The sequence below is a fragment of the Maylandia zebra genome, linkage group LG7, assembly GCF_041146795.1.
Source record: "Maylandia zebra isolate NMK-2024a linkage group LG7, Mzebra_GT3a, whole genome shotgun sequence".
NCBI lineage: Eukaryota > Metazoa > Chordata > Actinopteri > Cichliformes > Cichlidae > Maylandia > Maylandia zebra.
Genome location: NC_135173.1, coordinates 68,802,220 through 68,820,840, shown reverse-complemented (window position 1 = coordinate 68,820,840; position 18,621 = coordinate 68,802,220). Strand labels below are relative to the sequence as shown.

General features: G+C 46.5%; 1 protein-coding gene across 1 annotated transcript in view; it reads left to right on the top strand.

Annotated features, from left to right (window-relative positions):
- Nucleotides 1–18,621, top strand: part of LOC105940651 (uncharacterized) — a 73,234-nt gene that overhangs the window by 49,558 nt on the left and 5,055 nt on the right. Inside the window, exons 7-8 of the mRNA XM_076886990.1 lie at nucleotides 4,174–4,260; nucleotides 13,564–13,636. Coding sequence (XP_076743105.1) covers nucleotides 4,174–4,260; nucleotides 13,564–13,636 — 160 coding nt within the window. The remainder of the gene's footprint in view (nucleotides 1–4,173; nucleotides 4,261–13,563; nucleotides 13,637–18,621) is intronic.

Below are 18,621 nucleotides of genomic sequence, written 5' to 3'. Positions count from 1 at the left end.
CTCTGTTCCTCTCTCTCCCTCTCTGTTCCTCTCTCCCTCTCTGCTCCTCTCTCTCTCTCTCTGTTCCTCTCTCTCTCTCTGTTCCTCTCCCTCTCTGTTCCTCTCCCTCTCTGTTCCTCTCTCTCTCTGTTCCTCTCTCTCCCTCTCTGTTCCTCTCTCTCTCTGTTCCTCTCCCTCTCTGTTCCTCTCTCTCTCTGTTCCTCTCTCTCCCTCTCTGTTCCTCTCTCCCTCTCTGTTCCTCTCCCTCTCTGTTCCTCTCCCTCTCTGTTCCTCTCTCCCTCTCTGTTCCTCTCCCTCTCTGTTCCTCTCTCTCTCTGTTCCTCTCTCTCTCTCTGTTCCTCTCCCTCTCTGTTCCTCTCTCTCTCTGTTCCTCTCCCTCTCTGTTCCTCTCTCCCTCTCTGTTCCTCTCTCTCTCTGTTCCTCTCCCTCTCTGTTCCTCTCCCTCTCTGTTCCTCTCTCCCTCTCTGCTCCTCTCTCTCTCTCTCTGTTCCTCTCTCTCTCTCTGTTCCTCTCCCTCTCTGTTCCTCTCTCTCTCTGTTCCTCTCTCTCCCTCTCTGTTCCTCTCTCTCTCTGTTCCTCTCCCTCTCTGTTCCTCTCTCTCTCTGTTCCTCTCTCTCCCTCTCTGTTCCTCTCCCTCTCTGTTCCTCTCTCCCTCTCTGCTCCTCTCTCTCTCTCTCTGTTCCTCTCTCTCTCTCTGTTCCTCTCCCTCTCTGTTCCTCTCTCTCTCTGTTCCTCTCTCTCCCTCTCTGTTCCTCTCTCTCCCTCTCTGTTCCTCTCTCTCCCTCTCTGTTCCTCTCCCTCTCTGTTCCTCTCTCCCTCTCTGCTCCTCTCTCTCTCTCTCTGTTCCTCTCTCTCTCTCTGTTCCTCTCCCTCTCTGTTCCTCTCTCTCTCTGTTCCTCTCTCTCCCTCTCTGTTCCTCTCTCTCCCTCTCTGTTCCTCTCTCTCCCTCTCTGTTCCTCTCTCTCCCTCTCTGTTCCTCTCCCTCTCTGTTCCTCTCTCTCTCTGTTCCTCTCCCTCTCTGTTCCTCTCTCTCTCTGCTCCTCTCTCTCTCTCTGTTCCTCTCCCTCTCTGTTCCTCTCTCTCTCTGTTCCTCTCTCTCCCTCTCTGTTCCTCTCTCTCCCTCTCTGTTCCTCTCTCTCTCTGCTCCTCTCTCTCCCTCTTTGTGCTGACAATCATCAAATATACAGTGGAAACCAGATATTTACAAACTCTTCAGATCAAAACACTTTTTTAATTGTAACATCAAATCAGACTAAATGTTTATTTTTTTAGATAAATATAAAAACATATTTGTTAACTTTAAGAGTAAAGAGAGAAACTGTCTGTATTTCTTAATTGTAAATGGCACCAAATTGTATTCAAACTGAGCCACACTTATGGAGCTCCACAGTTCTGTTCCTGGTGTTTTGTTGACATCTCTTGATGTTCCCATGTCACAGAAACAGGCTCTGTGTTTTGCCTTATATGCATCCACAGCTGTGCCACCAGTTTACGCACATGGACTCTACTAATTCCTCCTATTTGCTCTCCCTAAAAAGTCCCTTCATAAACTCCAACTTCTTCAAAACTCTGCAGCTCGGGTCATAACTTGCACTCCGTCAAGAGCTCATATTACCCCAGTTCTTCAGCAGCTTCACTGGTTGTCCGTAGAAACCAGGATAAACTTTAAAATCTTACTTCTTACATACAAGTGTGTCCATAAATCTGCTCCTGCATATTTGTGTGACCTGCTCCATATCACCACTGTTTCCCGCCCTCTCAGATCATCATCTTACCGTTCCATCCTCACACTTCATCACTGTGGGGAGCAGAGCTTTCAGTCGCTCTGCTCCTCGGCTCTCGAACTCTCTTCCTCCTGCACTAAGAAATATTGACTCCCTCTCTGTACTTAAGACACAGCTCAAAACACATCTGTTTAAACTGGCTTATTCGCTTTAATGCTGATTTTATCTGTTGTCACGCTCTGTTTTGTAATTTTAACTTATTTGATGTATTTTATGACTACTGTTCCTTTTATTAATTGTGTTCTTTGTAAGGTGACCTTGGGTTTCTGAAAGGCGGTTAGACGTTATGTAGCAGAAAATGGACCCAACAGCGATTTTATTAGAAAATTCCAACTACAATGTACGAGCAGCACTTGGTGACAGTGGGAAGGAAGAACTGCTTTTTAGCAGGAAGAGAGCCAGGATCAGGAAGGGGGAGGTGGAAATAGAAGAGCTTGCTCAAACTGAAAATCATCAGACTTTCACAGTGTGTGTGTGTGCGTGTGTGTGTGCGTGCGTGTGTGTGTGTGTGTGTGTGTGTGTGTGTGTGCATGTTTAGATAGTTTTGTGAGGACAGAAAATTGTCATGCCACAATACTTGTGGGGACAAACTAGGGATGGGTATCGAAACCCGGTTCTTGTTGAGAACCGGTTCCTACTGTTTCAGTTCCTTGGAATCGTTTGCCATTTTTGCAAACGATTCCCTTATCGATTCCAGTCGCCCCGAATGACGTCACCATGTTGCGGAGCGTCATTTACCTGGCAGGAAACACGGCGCCTAACACTCAAAAGTTTGGTTACACTTTACGAGAACGGATGACAACAGGGCAACTTGCAATACTTGCAAAGTAGATATTTCATTTAAGGGAGGAAACACTACGAATATGCAAAAGCGTTTGCTCACAAAACACGCGATGACCTTAAATGAATGTGTCATGAACCGAAGTTCCGAGCGTAGGCAGGACCCAGTAGCAGAACACACACACTAGGGTAGGAGCGAATAAAGAAAGTAATTTTTATTGCAACTAAAGGTGTCCCGTGAGGGTAGCCAGAAAAACAACGTATGAAACCAGAAGAAACCGAGGGACCGCACAGGGAACGCCGAGAGCGGGGCTGTGAGAGGGGTGATAGCCGGGCCGAGTGAACCAGAGGGGGGTGGAGCTCCAAAAGGGGTCGAGACGGCGAAGCTGAATGTGAACCAAATCTCAGGCGGACAGGTGGACAGGCAGGTGGCTCGAAAACAAAAACACGCCGAGTTGTGATCTGGGTACACAGGGAAAAAAAAACAGTGTTAGGTCCGATGGAGAGTTTGTCATACGAGTTCTTTTCCCGCAGGCGTACGTTACCGCTGAGAGGCGACTACGGACTGGCGTGGAGCAGCAGGTAGGGCAGGATTAAATAGTCCACCTGGTGATCGCCTGGGATGGGATGCAGGTGTGGGGTTAGCAGCCACGCTCGTGGGCGTGGACATCCCAGCAGCACCCCGGACGCCGGGCCGCGGACCATGACAGAATGTCGTGTTTTTAATTCGCTCCGGACTCGTGAATCTCAACCCAACAGCAGCGGTAACGTTTGCACGTCCTCTCCCGTTAATGCGGCAGGTAAATAATCAACTAACAGCATATTATGTTAGCGCAATCTGCCTTATTACAAACCTGCCATTACTGTGCATTTAGTGACCATGATGAGACAGAGTCTGGCTCAGATGCTGGCAGTTCTCGCTGCAGTCTGCCGGTAGCGTCTCCTTTCAGGCAGGATAGACGAATGTCACCGAGCAGTGACTCAGTTTGTGGTCAAAGGCTTGCACCCGTTTGCCACAGCAGATGATTTTCAGTAAGTGAATGTGTGTAATTGTAGGCAGGGACATTACTGGATATTCTTGTGTAATTGCTACAGAATAATTTATGTTATACTTTGTTATTGCTACAGAAGAATATTTATTTTATTATTTTACATTTACAATTTTTTTTCCTGGGGACCCTGTGACACCCCATTGAAGAGCCGTAGGCTGGATCTCTTGAGATCTCACTGTTGGGTTTGTAAGGCCATGTTACTCCTAAATGTCTGTCTTGTCCAAAGAGAAGATATAAAACAAAGTTCTAAGCTAATTGAACTTAGTGTTCTCCTCTTTTTTTAAAAGAATCGATAAAGAATCGAATCGTTAAACAGAATCGAAAATGGAATCGGAATCATGAAAATCTTATCAATACCCATCCCTAGGACAAACAGTCATTATGGGGACAAAGTGCTGTCCCCATGAGTTTGAAGACTTTTCTGAGACTCAAAATGTGGTTTTAGTGTCAGGGTTACAATTAGGATATGGTTAGGTTTAGGGTACGGGTTAGGGAAAGCATTATGTCAATGTAATGTCCCCACAAAGATAGTAAACCAGACGTGTGTGTGTTTTCAGACGGCGCTTCACTGGGCAGCCAGGCACGGCCGTGAGGATGCCGTGGACATGATGCTTCACTCTGGAGCCGACGTCAACGTCAGATCAGTGAGTGTGTGTTTGGTGTGTGTGCAGCGCTCAGGACTGATGTTGTTTATAAACTGCACATTGAAGATTAATCTAAGAAACTATCAGGGCTGAACTGAAGCGCACGTGTACAGGAGAATCAGTGTCAGTCTGCCAATAATACATCAGCCTAAACCGCCAAAATAAAGGCCTCTGCTTCTCTCACATATCAGCGCCTCACTGCAGCTGTACTGCTCTCTCTCCTTCCTGCCAAGCCTGCAGGGGCTTTATGACTATCCAGTTAAATCTCTCGCGCTCTCCCTTAACCTCCAGTTCAGTGGACGCCCCATGAGGCCTTTCCCCTCCAATTACTGCATCGTGTGTGAAGTTCAGAGCGTTAACCTGCTGACGAGTGGCAAACAGGCTGGCGTTTTTCAGCCGTCACCCTCCTCCTGCTTCTGCTGCAGCTCACCGAGGAAAGCTCGCTCTTTAATTTGGTTTAATTTAAGCCCTAAGGTCAGTTTTTACAGCAGTTTTTAAGAGTTTAATTCATCTCAAAACACCAGTCGCAGATTTGAAAAGTGATTCCTCAATAAGAAAACAAATCAGCACAGAGACGTAGATAATGATAACCTCCTGATACCTGAGCTGCGTTCAGCTATAAAACAGGAAGTCCTTACTTCATTGTAAAGTGTTATCGCCTAAATGTAATCTGCACTCGCTGACAGCCTGTGGGAATCACTCAACTCAGTTTTAACCGTCACCTTGACGTGCTTTATATTGCAAGGTAAAGACCCGACAATAATACAGAAAACCACCAATCACATGACCCCCTGCGAGCAAGCACTTGGTGACAGCGGGAAGGAAAAACTCCCTTTAACAGGAAGAAACCGCAGGAAGAATCAGATTTGGGGAGGTGTGGCCTCTCCCTCCGCCAAGGCTGAGCCCAGCCACCCTCCACAGGAAGCTCATCACTGTGGTGGTCAGAGGCGAGGGTGGGAAGGACGATCCAGCTGAGGACCAGAAGGGCGGTTGGGGGGTGGAGAGGCTTAGCTGCAGACTGTCCCACTGTGAGCTGGAGATCACCACCTGATGAAGCAAAGAGCCTCCACCCCTTCACTGACTCCGCCGGGCCTGACATCTAGGTGATGGAGCAGAGACGTGACCCAGAGCAGTCTAGGTGGACCACCACGGAGACCCCGCCACCGAGGAGTGGTTTAAGTAACCCTGTGACCTCACCGGGCTCCCTCTGCAGAGGGCGTGTTCACTCGCTTCCTGCAGGTTTTACTGGACCTGCATGGACGGGATGGATATCACACCGTGGCACTAAACATCCTCATGTAAAGCTGGAAAACTTTAGAATAAGTCCCAAAGCTGAACTGAAAAATACTCGATTACTTTGAGGGCAGTTGAAGAGCAGAGTCCTCCAAACCACAGGAGCCAATCACAATCCTCCGAATCAGAAGAGTTAAAGCCGTCATTTAACTAGACGAGTTATAAACTCCAAGGCCACAGACGGAGCAACGAGAGGGAGAATAACCCATATTTGTGTCAGCAGATTGTTCCCACTTCATTCCCTCGTAAATGCTTGCGGCGCGTGTTTGTTTCTTTTCTTTCACAGTCAATAAAAGAGAGCGTGCGCACGCCGCCGCCGCTCTGTGTGCACGGCGGAGTGATTCAAGAGGGCCAATGTTGAGATTACTTAATGGCTTCCCAGACAGCCGTGGGTCCAGAGAATTCAATTTAGCATCTGCCTGTGTGAGCGTTAATCTGCTGCCTCCGCCCGCCGCTGCCGATCAGGTGCACACAGGAGATAATGTTTCAGCCTCAGCAGCACAAAGCGGAGCAGACACGTCACTTATTGGCTCCATAATTACATAATTAACTTTTGTCTCTGATCGTTAAGGAGGTAATGGCTCTGATAAAAAGGCCCTCAGCTCGAGCGGCCAGCAAATCAAAAATCAATAATCCATAGCACGGCATCGCGAGCCGAGGAGCGCTCGCGCTTCAGGTAACGATCTGGAGGCTTCGGCGCTTCGCTGATGGATGTTCCTGCAGCCGCGTAAACGCTCGCCTCGGTGCTGCTCCGAGAGGAGGAAACAAGGCCGATTTAAACTGTGCGCTGAAATACAATTATTATTCATTTCATGAATTAAATGAAAATAAATAAAACCGCTTTTATTCATTCAAACAGATTTCTTGTGAGGACACCTGCGTGCTTCTGTCATGCCGTAAAATCACGGCTGGATGAGAGCGGGTGGTTAATTAACTGTGGAGGAAACAGCAAAGCCCCAAATGTCAGGAAGATTTTTGTGAATATGAAAAAAAAAGCTGTTTCCCTGTTAAATATGTTGAATTTTCATATTAGACGTAAATGTGGGACAAAGTAGCCAGGTCACCAGGGGTGGCTCTACAGGGGGGCAGCTGGGGGGCAGGTGCCTTATAGCTGCCTTAGAAGAGATTATACAATCACCAGTATTAAAATGTTTTTGCATGCAGGGGATTTTCACTTGCTTCCTGCCGAGGTATGTGCCCCCCTTCTGGTCACACAAACAAGAGCACAGAGCAGCTAACAGTGCTTATTCACAGATAATAAGAATAAGAATGACTTTATTTATCCCGAGGGAAATTCTTTTGTAGGGATGGGTACCGGTGTCGGTTCTGACATAAACGGTAGTAACCAGACCGAAAAGCAGCGCACATTTCGGTGCTTTATTTCTGAGCTGTGATACACTTCTAGCCAATCATTTTACGTTTCCGAGGATAGTAGGCGGGTCCAGGTACGTACGTTCTTTTAGAGCAGAGCTACAGATTAAAAATGTCCAAGGCGAAGCGGTCAAAGTCTGGCTGTACTTCACAGCAAAATATGCAAACTCAGCAGCAACAAGTGCTTTAAGCTGATACTGTGATACTGTCAAAGGAGGTAACACCTCAAATCCGATGAAACACCTGGCGACGCATAGCGTTTTTTTAAAAAGCCGAGAAATGCACCGTATTTGATAGCTTGCTGCGAGACCTCACACCGAGCACATCTACTGCGGGTGTGGTGCCTGTTATCGGACCCGGAGTTAGCAACATCCCCAAAAACACGAAGAGGAGAGTCCTGGCCCCTAGCCCTGCCAGTGTAGCAGAAATGATGAGGATGATGATGCAGCAGCAGCCGTTCTTCTCTGCGTGAGTAGCTTAATGTTGTTCGTGTGTAATTTACGTTGAGTAGGCTAACCACGTTATTACATTAATGCATGTAAGGTGAACTAGCAAACATCATCGTAGCTACATGCGGCTGTCTTCTTGTTTGATGGCAGATACTCCCTTCACCCTGGCCAAAAAGGCTAAAATGACCAAAGAAAAAGAGGGAAACAGTTAAACATGAGAGGTTTTTGGACAAAGTTGGTGTTTTTTCCATTGTTTAAGCTTCCAGCCAAGAGTGATACCATATATGCCCCATAGCTGCAGAAAAGGCTAACATTGTTATCTTTTTACAAAAAACAGCTGAGCATGAGAGGTTTTTGGACAAAGTTTGTGTTCTCCATTCTTTAAGCACCGTTTAAGCACCGGCACAGTTTCAAAAGTACCGATTTGGCACCGGTATCGGATAAAACCTAAACGATACCCATCCCTATTCTTTTGTCATGTACATGCTCAGAGCAGCAGGAGAGACAGAGGAACAGATGAATAAGATATACAATATATACAATATATACAATATATACAATAAGAATAGTAGTGTACAGTAATATGCAGTAGGATAGTGCAAGACATAGTATCAAATAACTCTAACGAAGTAATATATATAACTCTATCCTGGAGAATAAATAACTGAACTATCAGTGCAGGCAATTCTAGAAAGTGACAGTAATGTGCAATAGAATAAAGGGAGTAGCAGAGTATGATGGGGGATGAAACAAGGTACTGTTGCACGGTCTGAGAGGGAACAGAATAACATTGGTAAGTCTCAGGAAAATCACCTACAGAGTGAGGAAGAGATAAACAGTCTTATTGGATTTACTGTGGCAGTCAGTTCTGCATTTCGGGGCGATGAGTCTTTTGCTGCGTTTGCTCCGATGGTCCATCATGGGGGTGTGCATGGGGTGACAGGGGTTGTCCATGATGGAAAGATAACCAAGAAACGTCATCAAAGCTTTTTTTTTACTTCCAAAGAAACCTTTGAGCCATCGATCTTTGAGTCCGTTAGCTCCACACTCATTTCTCCTGGTCAGATTGTCCCCGCAGCTTTAACGATTGTTGGTGTTTGAGCCCACGATCGGTCACTTCCGCTCCAGGACGTGTTCCACTCGACCTTCTTGTTCATGATACCGTTGATTTTCACTAACCTGCCCACGCCTCCAAACCATGCTGGGATCTCTGCTGTGGATGCAGCTGCCACAAAGATCTTTGTGCTCCCTGGAAACTCGGAGGTGTTCCTGGATGTTTGCAGGCCTCAGTAATGACCTCCCAGCAGCTGAAGAACACTCGTCTTTCTGTTCAGGAATCCAAGTACATGAGCTGTAATTTGGCATCTTAGTGAAATAATAATATAATAATCAGCTTCACATTTTGTCACTAAAAATATGATTAAAGGCCTTTCCTTACTGCTGTTGTATTTATTGGAGATGATGTAGAGACACCAGTAATGTGATATTATTACAGGGCAGCTGTAGTATAAACGCGTTGTTCGACTGGGCTGCCCCTCGGCAGGCTTCCTAAAGTGGCCAAGCAGAGGATGGTGGACTTCTATGAATCACCTGGATCTTAAAAGCTGCTCTACTGCAGTTCACGAAAAAAACATGGCGCTGTGGTGAGCTCGGGGAAAAGCACGTTTTAGATCTCACCCTGTATCAACACACCTGAATCAAATGATTAGTTCATTATCAGGCTTCTGGAGAACTTCAAGACATGTTGAGGTCATTTAGCCGTTTAAATCAGCTGTGATGGATCAAGGACACATCTAAATCCTGCAGGACACCAGCCCTCGAGGCCTGGAGTTCTCCACCTGTGGTGAAGAGGCTGACGTTGTTCACGTGTAAAAAAGTGTTTGTGAGGTCTAAACATCTTCCTCCTCCTCAGTGATATCATTGCCCTGTTTCTCTGTTTTTCTTTCCCGCCTCTTCACCCCACTCTCGGCTCATCCTCCTCACCAGCATGTAAGTATGTTTCTGAGATCTCCACAGAGACGAGCGGTCCTACAGATCAGCCGTCTCGCTCTTTAAGTCGATGGAGCTTCAGTCGGAGCGCCCGGAGCGGTACCGTCTTTGATCTCCTGAATTTAACTCTGTGTTTCTCTGACCTCCTCATGCCGCTCGCCGCTCTCTGAAGGGGGTAAGTCGTGTTTTAGTCACCTTTGAGTCCACAGAGCAGCACACCGCACAAAACGCCTTCTGGCATCTCCACCCCGACAGCTCGGCTCACGTTCCCGGCACTCTGATATCATTCTCACTCGAGCGTCTGCAGTGTCCGTTCTCTGCTCCGATGCAGTAACTCTGACAGGAAACACAGCAGCGTGTGGACGCGTGCTTCTTTAATCCCGCTTCCTATGAAACCTGGCAGCAGCTCGCCGTCTGCGCTCTCTCTGTTCATTTCATTTTTGAAGGTGTTCTGAGACTTTGTGTCTCCTTCTGGTTATTTTGAGTCTATCTGAAGTTTTCTGGGGTAAATAAGGAAGTTTTTGTCTGTCTGCTACACCAAGTGCAGGTCCACCTGCGCAGACAGCTCACGAGACCCGGGTGCTGTCCTTCGGCAGGCTTCCAGATGTCGGTCAATCAGAAGAAAGTAGGCCTTAAAGAGACAGGAGCAAGGCTTGGAGCTTGTTTCAGTCAGAAGAGCTCAGATTTCTTTTGATGTCTTTGTCATAGTTTGGGCGTGTTTGTGTCTTTTATGGCTGTTATGATAAATAACTGTTCACAGAAGTGTGGCACAAACAGGCCAGGTCCACACTGACATTTACTCTGACCTGTTATTATAAATCCTTGTTTGTCATTAGAGCAGAAGAACACAAGGAAACACAAATATTTGAGAAATCTGTCCCAAGCCTGTTTATAAATAAACATGTCAGAGACGTCCAACACACGGACATCTCTGAGAAATCAAGCAGAACATTAAACCACTAAAACTGCATTTAATGTTCAGGATGCAACCGAATAAAGTGGCTTCATAATAATAATGTATATTATTATGTTCTAGCATTGGGTCTTGTTCCTGCTGGTGGGTTAGGGCATTACCGAAACATCAAACAGGGATTTTTGTGGACTTTTAGGTCGCTGTATCTGATTCAATTATGGGTTCAGACTGATCAATCAGCAGTTGTTTCCATCACCTTATTTACCCCAGAGTCTTCTGAACTCTCACATCTCCATTATTCAAAGACTGCAACACGTCAAAATTCTGTTATCGATGTGCAGACCTGGAATTATATCGATAAGAGCAGACGCCTAAAACTGACTGTAGAAATAACTCAGTTGTGACTGCTTCAGTCGTAGCGGGTCTCTGCGTTTGACATTTCCACCGGTAAACCTGTGTCCATGACAACGCGGAAGAGCGTGGAAACATGCCGAGTGAGCGTCTCCAAACTGGTATCTGTGGACATTACTGTAATCATACTTACTACTGTCTACACATACAACTCTATCAAACACTCCATATTTATAGATTTATAGAAACGAGCTGTAAATGGGCCAATGGGATCCATCCATGCATCATTTGATGAAGCTAAACTTCCACAGCAGTTATTGAATATGTGTAAACTGCAGAGGGTGGAGCAGAAGGCCTGTCGTTGTCTGAGATAAACTGAGCCTCGTGTTAAATTCTGACTTATCAGCAGGTCATTGTAGATAATTGTAGATGAACAATACCACTGATAACAGCCAGTAACTGCTGGATAACAGCTGGAACAGTGGGGGTCGGGTTAGTCACAGTAAGAGCTGCCTGACTGTGGTTAAGCTACAGATATCACCATCAGAGCAGTGTTTCACTGTGATCTGTTCACAGATATAGAATCAGCTCAGAGCAGATGTGTCCGTCTGCTCTCACAGACACTGGTTAGTTAACGGGTTAGCATACGCGCTGAGGTGGTTTAGCAGGTTGCATTTAATGAGAGTGAAACGTAGAGCAGCTCTGGGGTGTCGCTGGCACTTCTTAGATCAGGCTGAGGCCTCACCTTGATGTTCCTTGGCTCTCAGGACCTCCTGCTGAGGTGGCCTTTACCTGCGATATGAAGCTCAAAGTGCACCTGAACACATAAAAGCAGCTCAACCTTTCAGCGAAATGTCAGATGGCGTGTTTCCTGAAAGTGACGCATAAGTGTTTATCTGTTGTTTGTTCAAAGAAGCGCATGATCCAGCAGTCAAACTGAGAGAGCCTCTTCTGATCGTTAGAGGTGATACTGGGAAAGCGTGCGCCTCGCGGCGAGGGCGCTGACAGGACGGCAGGAGTGTGACGACGAGGCGTCTCTGTGTTCTCCAGGCCCGTTTACGGCCCGTTAACTACAGACCCGTCCTTGTAATGAACGCCGACTGTCTGCTGTCACAGACCGCACGTTAAATGGCGGCGTGACAGCAAAGAGGGCGTCTGTTTGTCTATGGCACTGACAGCAGCTCCTCCTCTGGGATTCGTTGTGTTAAAGTGTACAAATGATGCTCACGTCCTCTTTACACACTCGCTGCTCAGAGGAAGCAGCGTGGACAAGCATCTGTCAGTGATCAGAGCGCTCAGACTGACACGCTCACAGATTCTTCTTGACTCCAAAGAAACCGAGAACAATAGCTGCTGTTATTGCTGATGGCAGGAAGTGCTCACGCATTGATGTGAGTGCGTAGAAAAGTAACCATGGTAACAGGTAAACAGCTCAAACACAGCCTGAACACAACAAGACAGCGCATCCATCCATCCACCATCCCTCCATCCATCCATCCATCCAACCATCCATCCATCCATCCATCCATCCATCCATCCATCTAGCCATCCAACCATCCATCCATCTAGCCATCCAACCATCCATCCATCCACCATCCCTCCATCCATCCATCCATCCACCATCCCTCCATCCATCCATCCATCCAACCATCCATCCATCCATCCATCCATCCATCCATCTAGCCATCCAACCATCCATCCATCCACCATCCCTCCATCCATCCATCCATCCAACCATCCATCCATCCATCCATCCATCCATCCATCCATCCATCCATCCATCCATCCAACCATCCATCCATCCATCTAGCCATCCATCCCTCCATCCACCATCCCTCCATCCATCCATCCAACCATCGATCCATCCATCCATCTAGCCATCCATCCATCCATCCATCCATCCATCCATCCATCCACCTGAACATCCATCCATCTATCCATCCATCCATCCATCCATCCATCCATCCATCCATCCATCCATCCATTCAACCATCCATCCATCCACCTGAACATCCATCCATCCATCCATCCATCCATCCACCAATTAGTCTGTCTGGGGGGAGGGGGCTGGGGTTGCATCTTTGGTGGTTGGTGTCTCTGGTTGTTTGTCAGTGGTAGTTTAGAGTAAAAGTGGTAGTTTAAGGTCTTTGTGGTAGTTTAATGTTTGTTTGTGGTAGTTTGGTGTCTTTGTGGTAGTTTAGCCTTTGTTTGTGATAGTTGAGTGGGGTTTTTCTGGGAGTGTGGGGTCTGTGTGGTAGTTTCGAGTCTTTGTGGTAATTTAGTTTTTATTTGTGGCAGTTATGTGTTTATTTGTGGTAGTTTAGTGCTTCTTTGTGGTAGTTTAGGGTCTTTGTGGTGGTTTAGCCTTTGTGGTAGTTCGGTGTGTTTTTTCTGGTAGTTTGGGGTCTATGTGGTAGTTTAGGGTCTTTGTGGTAGTTTAGTATTTGTGGTAGTTCAGGGTCTTTGTGGTAGTTTAGCGTAAATGTGGTAGGTTAGTGTTTGTTTCGGGTAATTTAGTGTTTGTTTGTGGTGGTTATATGTTTGTTTTCGGTAGTTTAGTGCTTATTTGTGGGAGTTTAGGGTCTATGTGGTCGTTTAGCCTTTGTTTGTGGTAGTTGAGTGGGTTTTTTTTCGGTAGTTTAGGGTCTATGTGGTCGTTTAGCCTTTGTTTGTGGTAGTTGAGTGGGGTTTTTTTCGGTAGTTTGGGGTCTGTGTGGTAGTTTAGAGTAAATGTGGTAGTTTAGTGTTTGTTTGTGGTAGTTTAGAGTAAATGTGGTAGGTTAGTGTTTGTTTCGGGTAGTTTGCTTTGTCAGGTCCTGTCCGTGAAGTCACCGTGTACAATTACACAGTGATATAGCTTCTACGACTGAGCTAACGAGAAGCTGCTTCAGTGTTTGCAGCTGTGAGTGATGAGGTAACAGCTGATAATCTTCACAGGGTTACACAGCTCTTCACCTGGCCTCCATTCACGGACACCAGGACGTCGTTCAGACCCTGATCAACACTCAGAGTGAGTCTGCCTTCACCACCTCTCTTCATCACAGTGTTCAGTATCATTAATGTAATTCATTATTATTTTAATAACTGATGAAGGCCACAGTCGCACTGCACTCTGCAGCCGCCCCATTCTTGTCTCTGATATTTGATGAAGACGAGCTTGATGCTGACGAGGAGACGTTGTTTATCGTTTGGAATATTAAAAAGCAGCATGAAAATTTCACATTTACTAAGACTGATCTCATCTCAGCTTCATTTTCCCAGATCGTTATTGCAGCACCCAGCTCTGCATGCAGACTTTTTAAAATTGTCTGTCGGTTTATGTGCAGATTAAAGTTAAAACAGCAGAAGTTAGAGCAGCGGCTAACAGTCAGACCAAAGATCACAATGACCTGTCCGTAAGCTGCAGCTTCGTGTCCGGACTGTTTTTCCACTGAAGCACGATTCATGTGAGGATTTTTCTTCGTGTGAAGTTTTCAAATTGACATTCACACCACAAATCAAATAGCGAGGGATTGTTCTCCTGCACGCCTCACAGGCTGGCAGAGGTGAAGAAGCACTGATGCAGATCACCTCTGCCAGACAAAAGACCCACCCAGCGCTCAGACTGACAAGTCCAAATGCTCACCTCCGCCCTCCTCCTCAGGAAGAGGCGAGGCGGGCAGTTCGCTAATGAGCTAATGAGGCACACCTGCGCTTCAGGCCACCAGGCGCTTCATGATGGACTTGTGACGATCCCTGCAGAGCAGCGGTTTGAACCCCTGTAGCCACAGACTGCCATATGCTGTGAGTCAGAGCGCGCAAACGGCCGCCGACATGTACGGTCTGCAGGGTCAGACACGAAGCATGTTTCCATATGGCCACGGAGGAGAACCCGCCAAAATAAAACGCAGCAGGAAATCAGCAGATCTGAGCTGCCAATCAAACGGTTTCAGTTCAAACTGTATTCACGTGAAGCTCCACCTGCTGCAGCTTCTGACCCACGCCGGTGGCTCGGATATAAACGGGTCTCCAGCCTTCTCCCAGATTCCTTAAGGACTTTGTCGTTTCTGTGCCAGGGAAGATGAGACGATGAGTTTGCATGTTTTCGATTTTAGCATGCAGAGTTCACAGACTCCTGAGACGATGCAGAAGCCAAACTGTGCAGGACGTCAGTGAGAGCTCCTGAAAATCACACCAGAAAGCAGCTGGAAACCAGGGAAATTACAGCAGCCGGACTCAGCTGGTGCTCCGAGTGCAGATATGGTTTCAGGAAAAGGCCTCCTCGCTGCCGTGGAGGCGAGCTTTGGTTTCTCCTTCTGAGGCCGGTGGGTGGAGCGACAGTGGGAGTTAAACAGTCTGTAATGACCAGAGTCGGTTACCAGCGGTAACCATTAGCTGCTGCGTTCAGCCTCCAGCCTCCACAAAAGGGATATCACCGTGAGCCGCATGTGTCCTGATTGAACTTCCCCAAGTTTTAAATGTGGCATCAAACAGTAAAGTTCAGCAGGAATATTCATCCCACAGCAAAAAGCCTGCAGGAGAGCGTTGGTGCAAACACGACACACAGGGCATTCATCACCTGATGTTTGGTACCCTGGTGCTGAAGCCTGCCCAGGCTCTGCTTCAGCGACACCAGAGGGGTGAAACATGATGTTAAACATATGAAATGTTCCACTCTGAGCTCTGGGAAGATGTATGTTTTGATCCCTGTTCAAAATCCAATTTTAAAAACACTTCCGACTAAAGAGTCAGGATGGAAACAGAGTGATAGATGTGAGCGACACGAGAAACTTCAACAGGCAACACGTGGCAATCGTGGTTCAAGAGTTGGGAGTTCGCCTTGTAATCCGAAGGTTGCCGGTTCGAGTCCCGGCTCGGACAGTCTCGGTTGTTGTGTCCTTGGGCAAGACACTTCACCCGTTGCCTACTGCTGGTGGTCAGAGGGCCCGGTGGCGCCAGTGTCCGGCAGCCTCGCCTCTGTCAGTGCGCCCCAGGGTGGCTGTGGCTACAATGTAGCTGCCATCACCAGTGTGTGAATGTGTGCGTGAATGGAGGTGTAAAGCGCTTTGGGGTCCTTAGGGACTAGTAAAGCGCTATACAAATACAGGCCATTTACCATTTACGTGTGAAAGCTTAACACCCGAACACAGCGAGCTGTCAGTTCTCTGTTTAAGGATGACTGACAGCGTGTGTGAATGTGAGAGTGAATGAATAGTGGAATTGTAAAGTGCTTTGGGTGTCTAGAAAAGCGCTATATAAATGCAATCCATTATTGTTATTATTAATCTCCAATGATCACCCACCGCCTTCCCGAGGCCTCCTATCTGTGGAGATCACAGAGATCCAAACTGCTTCCTCCTGGAGACACCTTTCAGAAAAATCATGTTTAAAAATGTTTCACTAAAGACCTTCAGCCAGAGACTTTACTCTTCTCTGTCTGTCTATCCATCCATCATCCATCTGTCCATCTATCCATCCATCATCCATCCAAATATCCATCCATCCATCCATCCATCCATCATCCATCTGTCCATCTATCCATCCATCATCCATCCAAATATCCATCCATCCATCATCCATCTGTCCATCTATCCATCCATCATCCATCCAAATATCCATCCATCCATCCATCCATCATCCATCTGTCCATCTATCCATCCATCATCCATCCAAATATCCATCCATCCATCCATCCATCATCCATCTGTCCATCTATCCATCCATCATCCATCCAAATATCCATCCATCCATCCATCCATCATCCATCTGTCCATCTATCCATCCATCATCCATCCAAATATCCATCCATCCATCCATCCATCATCCATCTGTCCATCTATCCATCCATCATCCATCATCCATCTGTCCATCCATCCATCATCCATCCAAATATCCATCTGTCCATCCATCATCCATCTGTCCATCTATCCATCCATCATCCATCCAAATATCCATCCATCCATCATCCATCATCCATCTGTCCATCCATCCATCATCCATCCAAATATCCATCCATCCATCCATCATCCATCCGTCCATCCATCATCCATCTGTCCATCCATCATCCATCTGTCCATCCATCATCCATCTGTCCATCTATCCATCCATCCATCATCCATCCATCTGTCTATCCATCCATCTATCCATCCCCCCATCCACCATCCATCCATCCCTCCATCCATCATCCATCCCCCCATCCATCATCCATCCATCCATCCGTCCATCCATCATCCATCTGTCCATCTATCCATCCATCCATCATCCATCCATCTGTCTATCCATCCATCCATCCATCCCCCCATCCACCATCCATCCATCCCTCCATCCATCATCCATCTGTCCATCTATCCATCCATCATCCATCCAAATATCCATCCATCATCCATCATCCATCTGTCCATCCATCCATCATCCATCCAAATATCCATCCATCCATCCATCCATCCATCATCCATCCATCCATCCATCATCCATCTGTCCATCTATCCATCCATCCATCATCCATCCATCTGTCTATCCATCCATCCCCCCATCCACCATCCATCCATCCATCCATCCATCCATCCCTCCATCCATCATCCATCTGTCCATCCACCATCCATCCAAACATCCATCCAACCATCCAACCATCCATCCATCCATCCACCCATCCATCCCTACATCTATCCCTCGCTCCTTCTGTCCATCCGTCCATTTTGTGGATGTAGGGTCCCACAGACTCTGAGCTGTGAGGAAGTCACATTTAAAAGTGAAAAACTTTGTGAGAGAATTGCACATCTCATTTCCTAGTGATTCAGATACTGAAGGAAAAACAAACCTTTATTATCCGCGACGTTCCTGTCAGAGATGCATGTTTCTGTCTTTTAGTTGATGAAACAAATGCTGAATGATGACCCCAGAATAAGCAGTTTTTATCTCTTGCTGGGCAGCGTCAGCACACAGACAGCTTCCTGTCAGTCTGTCACATAAAAGCCAATAATAAACTGAGATGTCTTTCATTAGAGATCAGGCCAAACCGCCGCGCCCCCGAGCTGTAAATATGAAGACAAAGGCTTAAACAGAACATTTCACTTGACAGGAAATGCAGGGATACAGGTTGACATCCTTTCCTGTGTCTGCGTGACTCTCTGAAGTGTCCTCCTGTGAATTTAAACCTGAGTTTAGGATTCACTGATGGAGATGTACCTCTCAAATTCAAATTCAAATTCAAATTTTATTTGTCACGTACACAGTCATACACAGTACGATATGTAGTGAAATGCTTGGACAACTGCTCGTGACCTAAAGAGAACAAAAAAGGAAAAGGCTATGAATAAGATAGGAAATAAATATGAAAAATTAAAAAGGGTAAATTTAACTAGGAAGGAATAAAATATAAATTAAGGTTAAAAATGAAATAACTGTACAACACAAATTAGAATGAAGGGTAAATTTAACTGGGAAGAATAAGATAAAGATAAATATATAAATTAAAGTTGAAAATAAAATAACTGTACAACAAAATACACAATATAGAACTATATAAGAATGTATGAAGAAATCTAAATATAAATAAATATATACACAATAACAGCAGCTGTACAAGTATTAACCGGAAATGAAGAATATAGTGACCAGTGTTGTGCAAAACCAAAGTCCAGAAAGTCCAGTGTGTGTGTAAGAACCATATGTGTGGGTCAGTACTGTGTGGTGGTGTGATTGAGAGACCGTATCGCCTGCGGGAAGAAGCTCCTCCTCAGTCTCTCTGTGTTGGTCTTCAGGGAGCGGAATCGCTTTCCTGACCTCAACAGAGAGAACAGTCTGTTGTTGGGATGGCTGAGGTCCTTCACGATCTTCCTGGCCTTGGTCCAGCACCGCCTGCTGTAGATTGAGTGCAGGTCAGGGAGCTCGGAGCGGATGGTGCGCTCAGCTGACCGCACAACCCTCTGTAGAGCTCGTCTGTCCTGCATGGTGCTGTTCCCGAACCAGGTTAAGATGTTTCCCGCCAGGATGCTCTCTATGGTGCAGGAGTAAAAG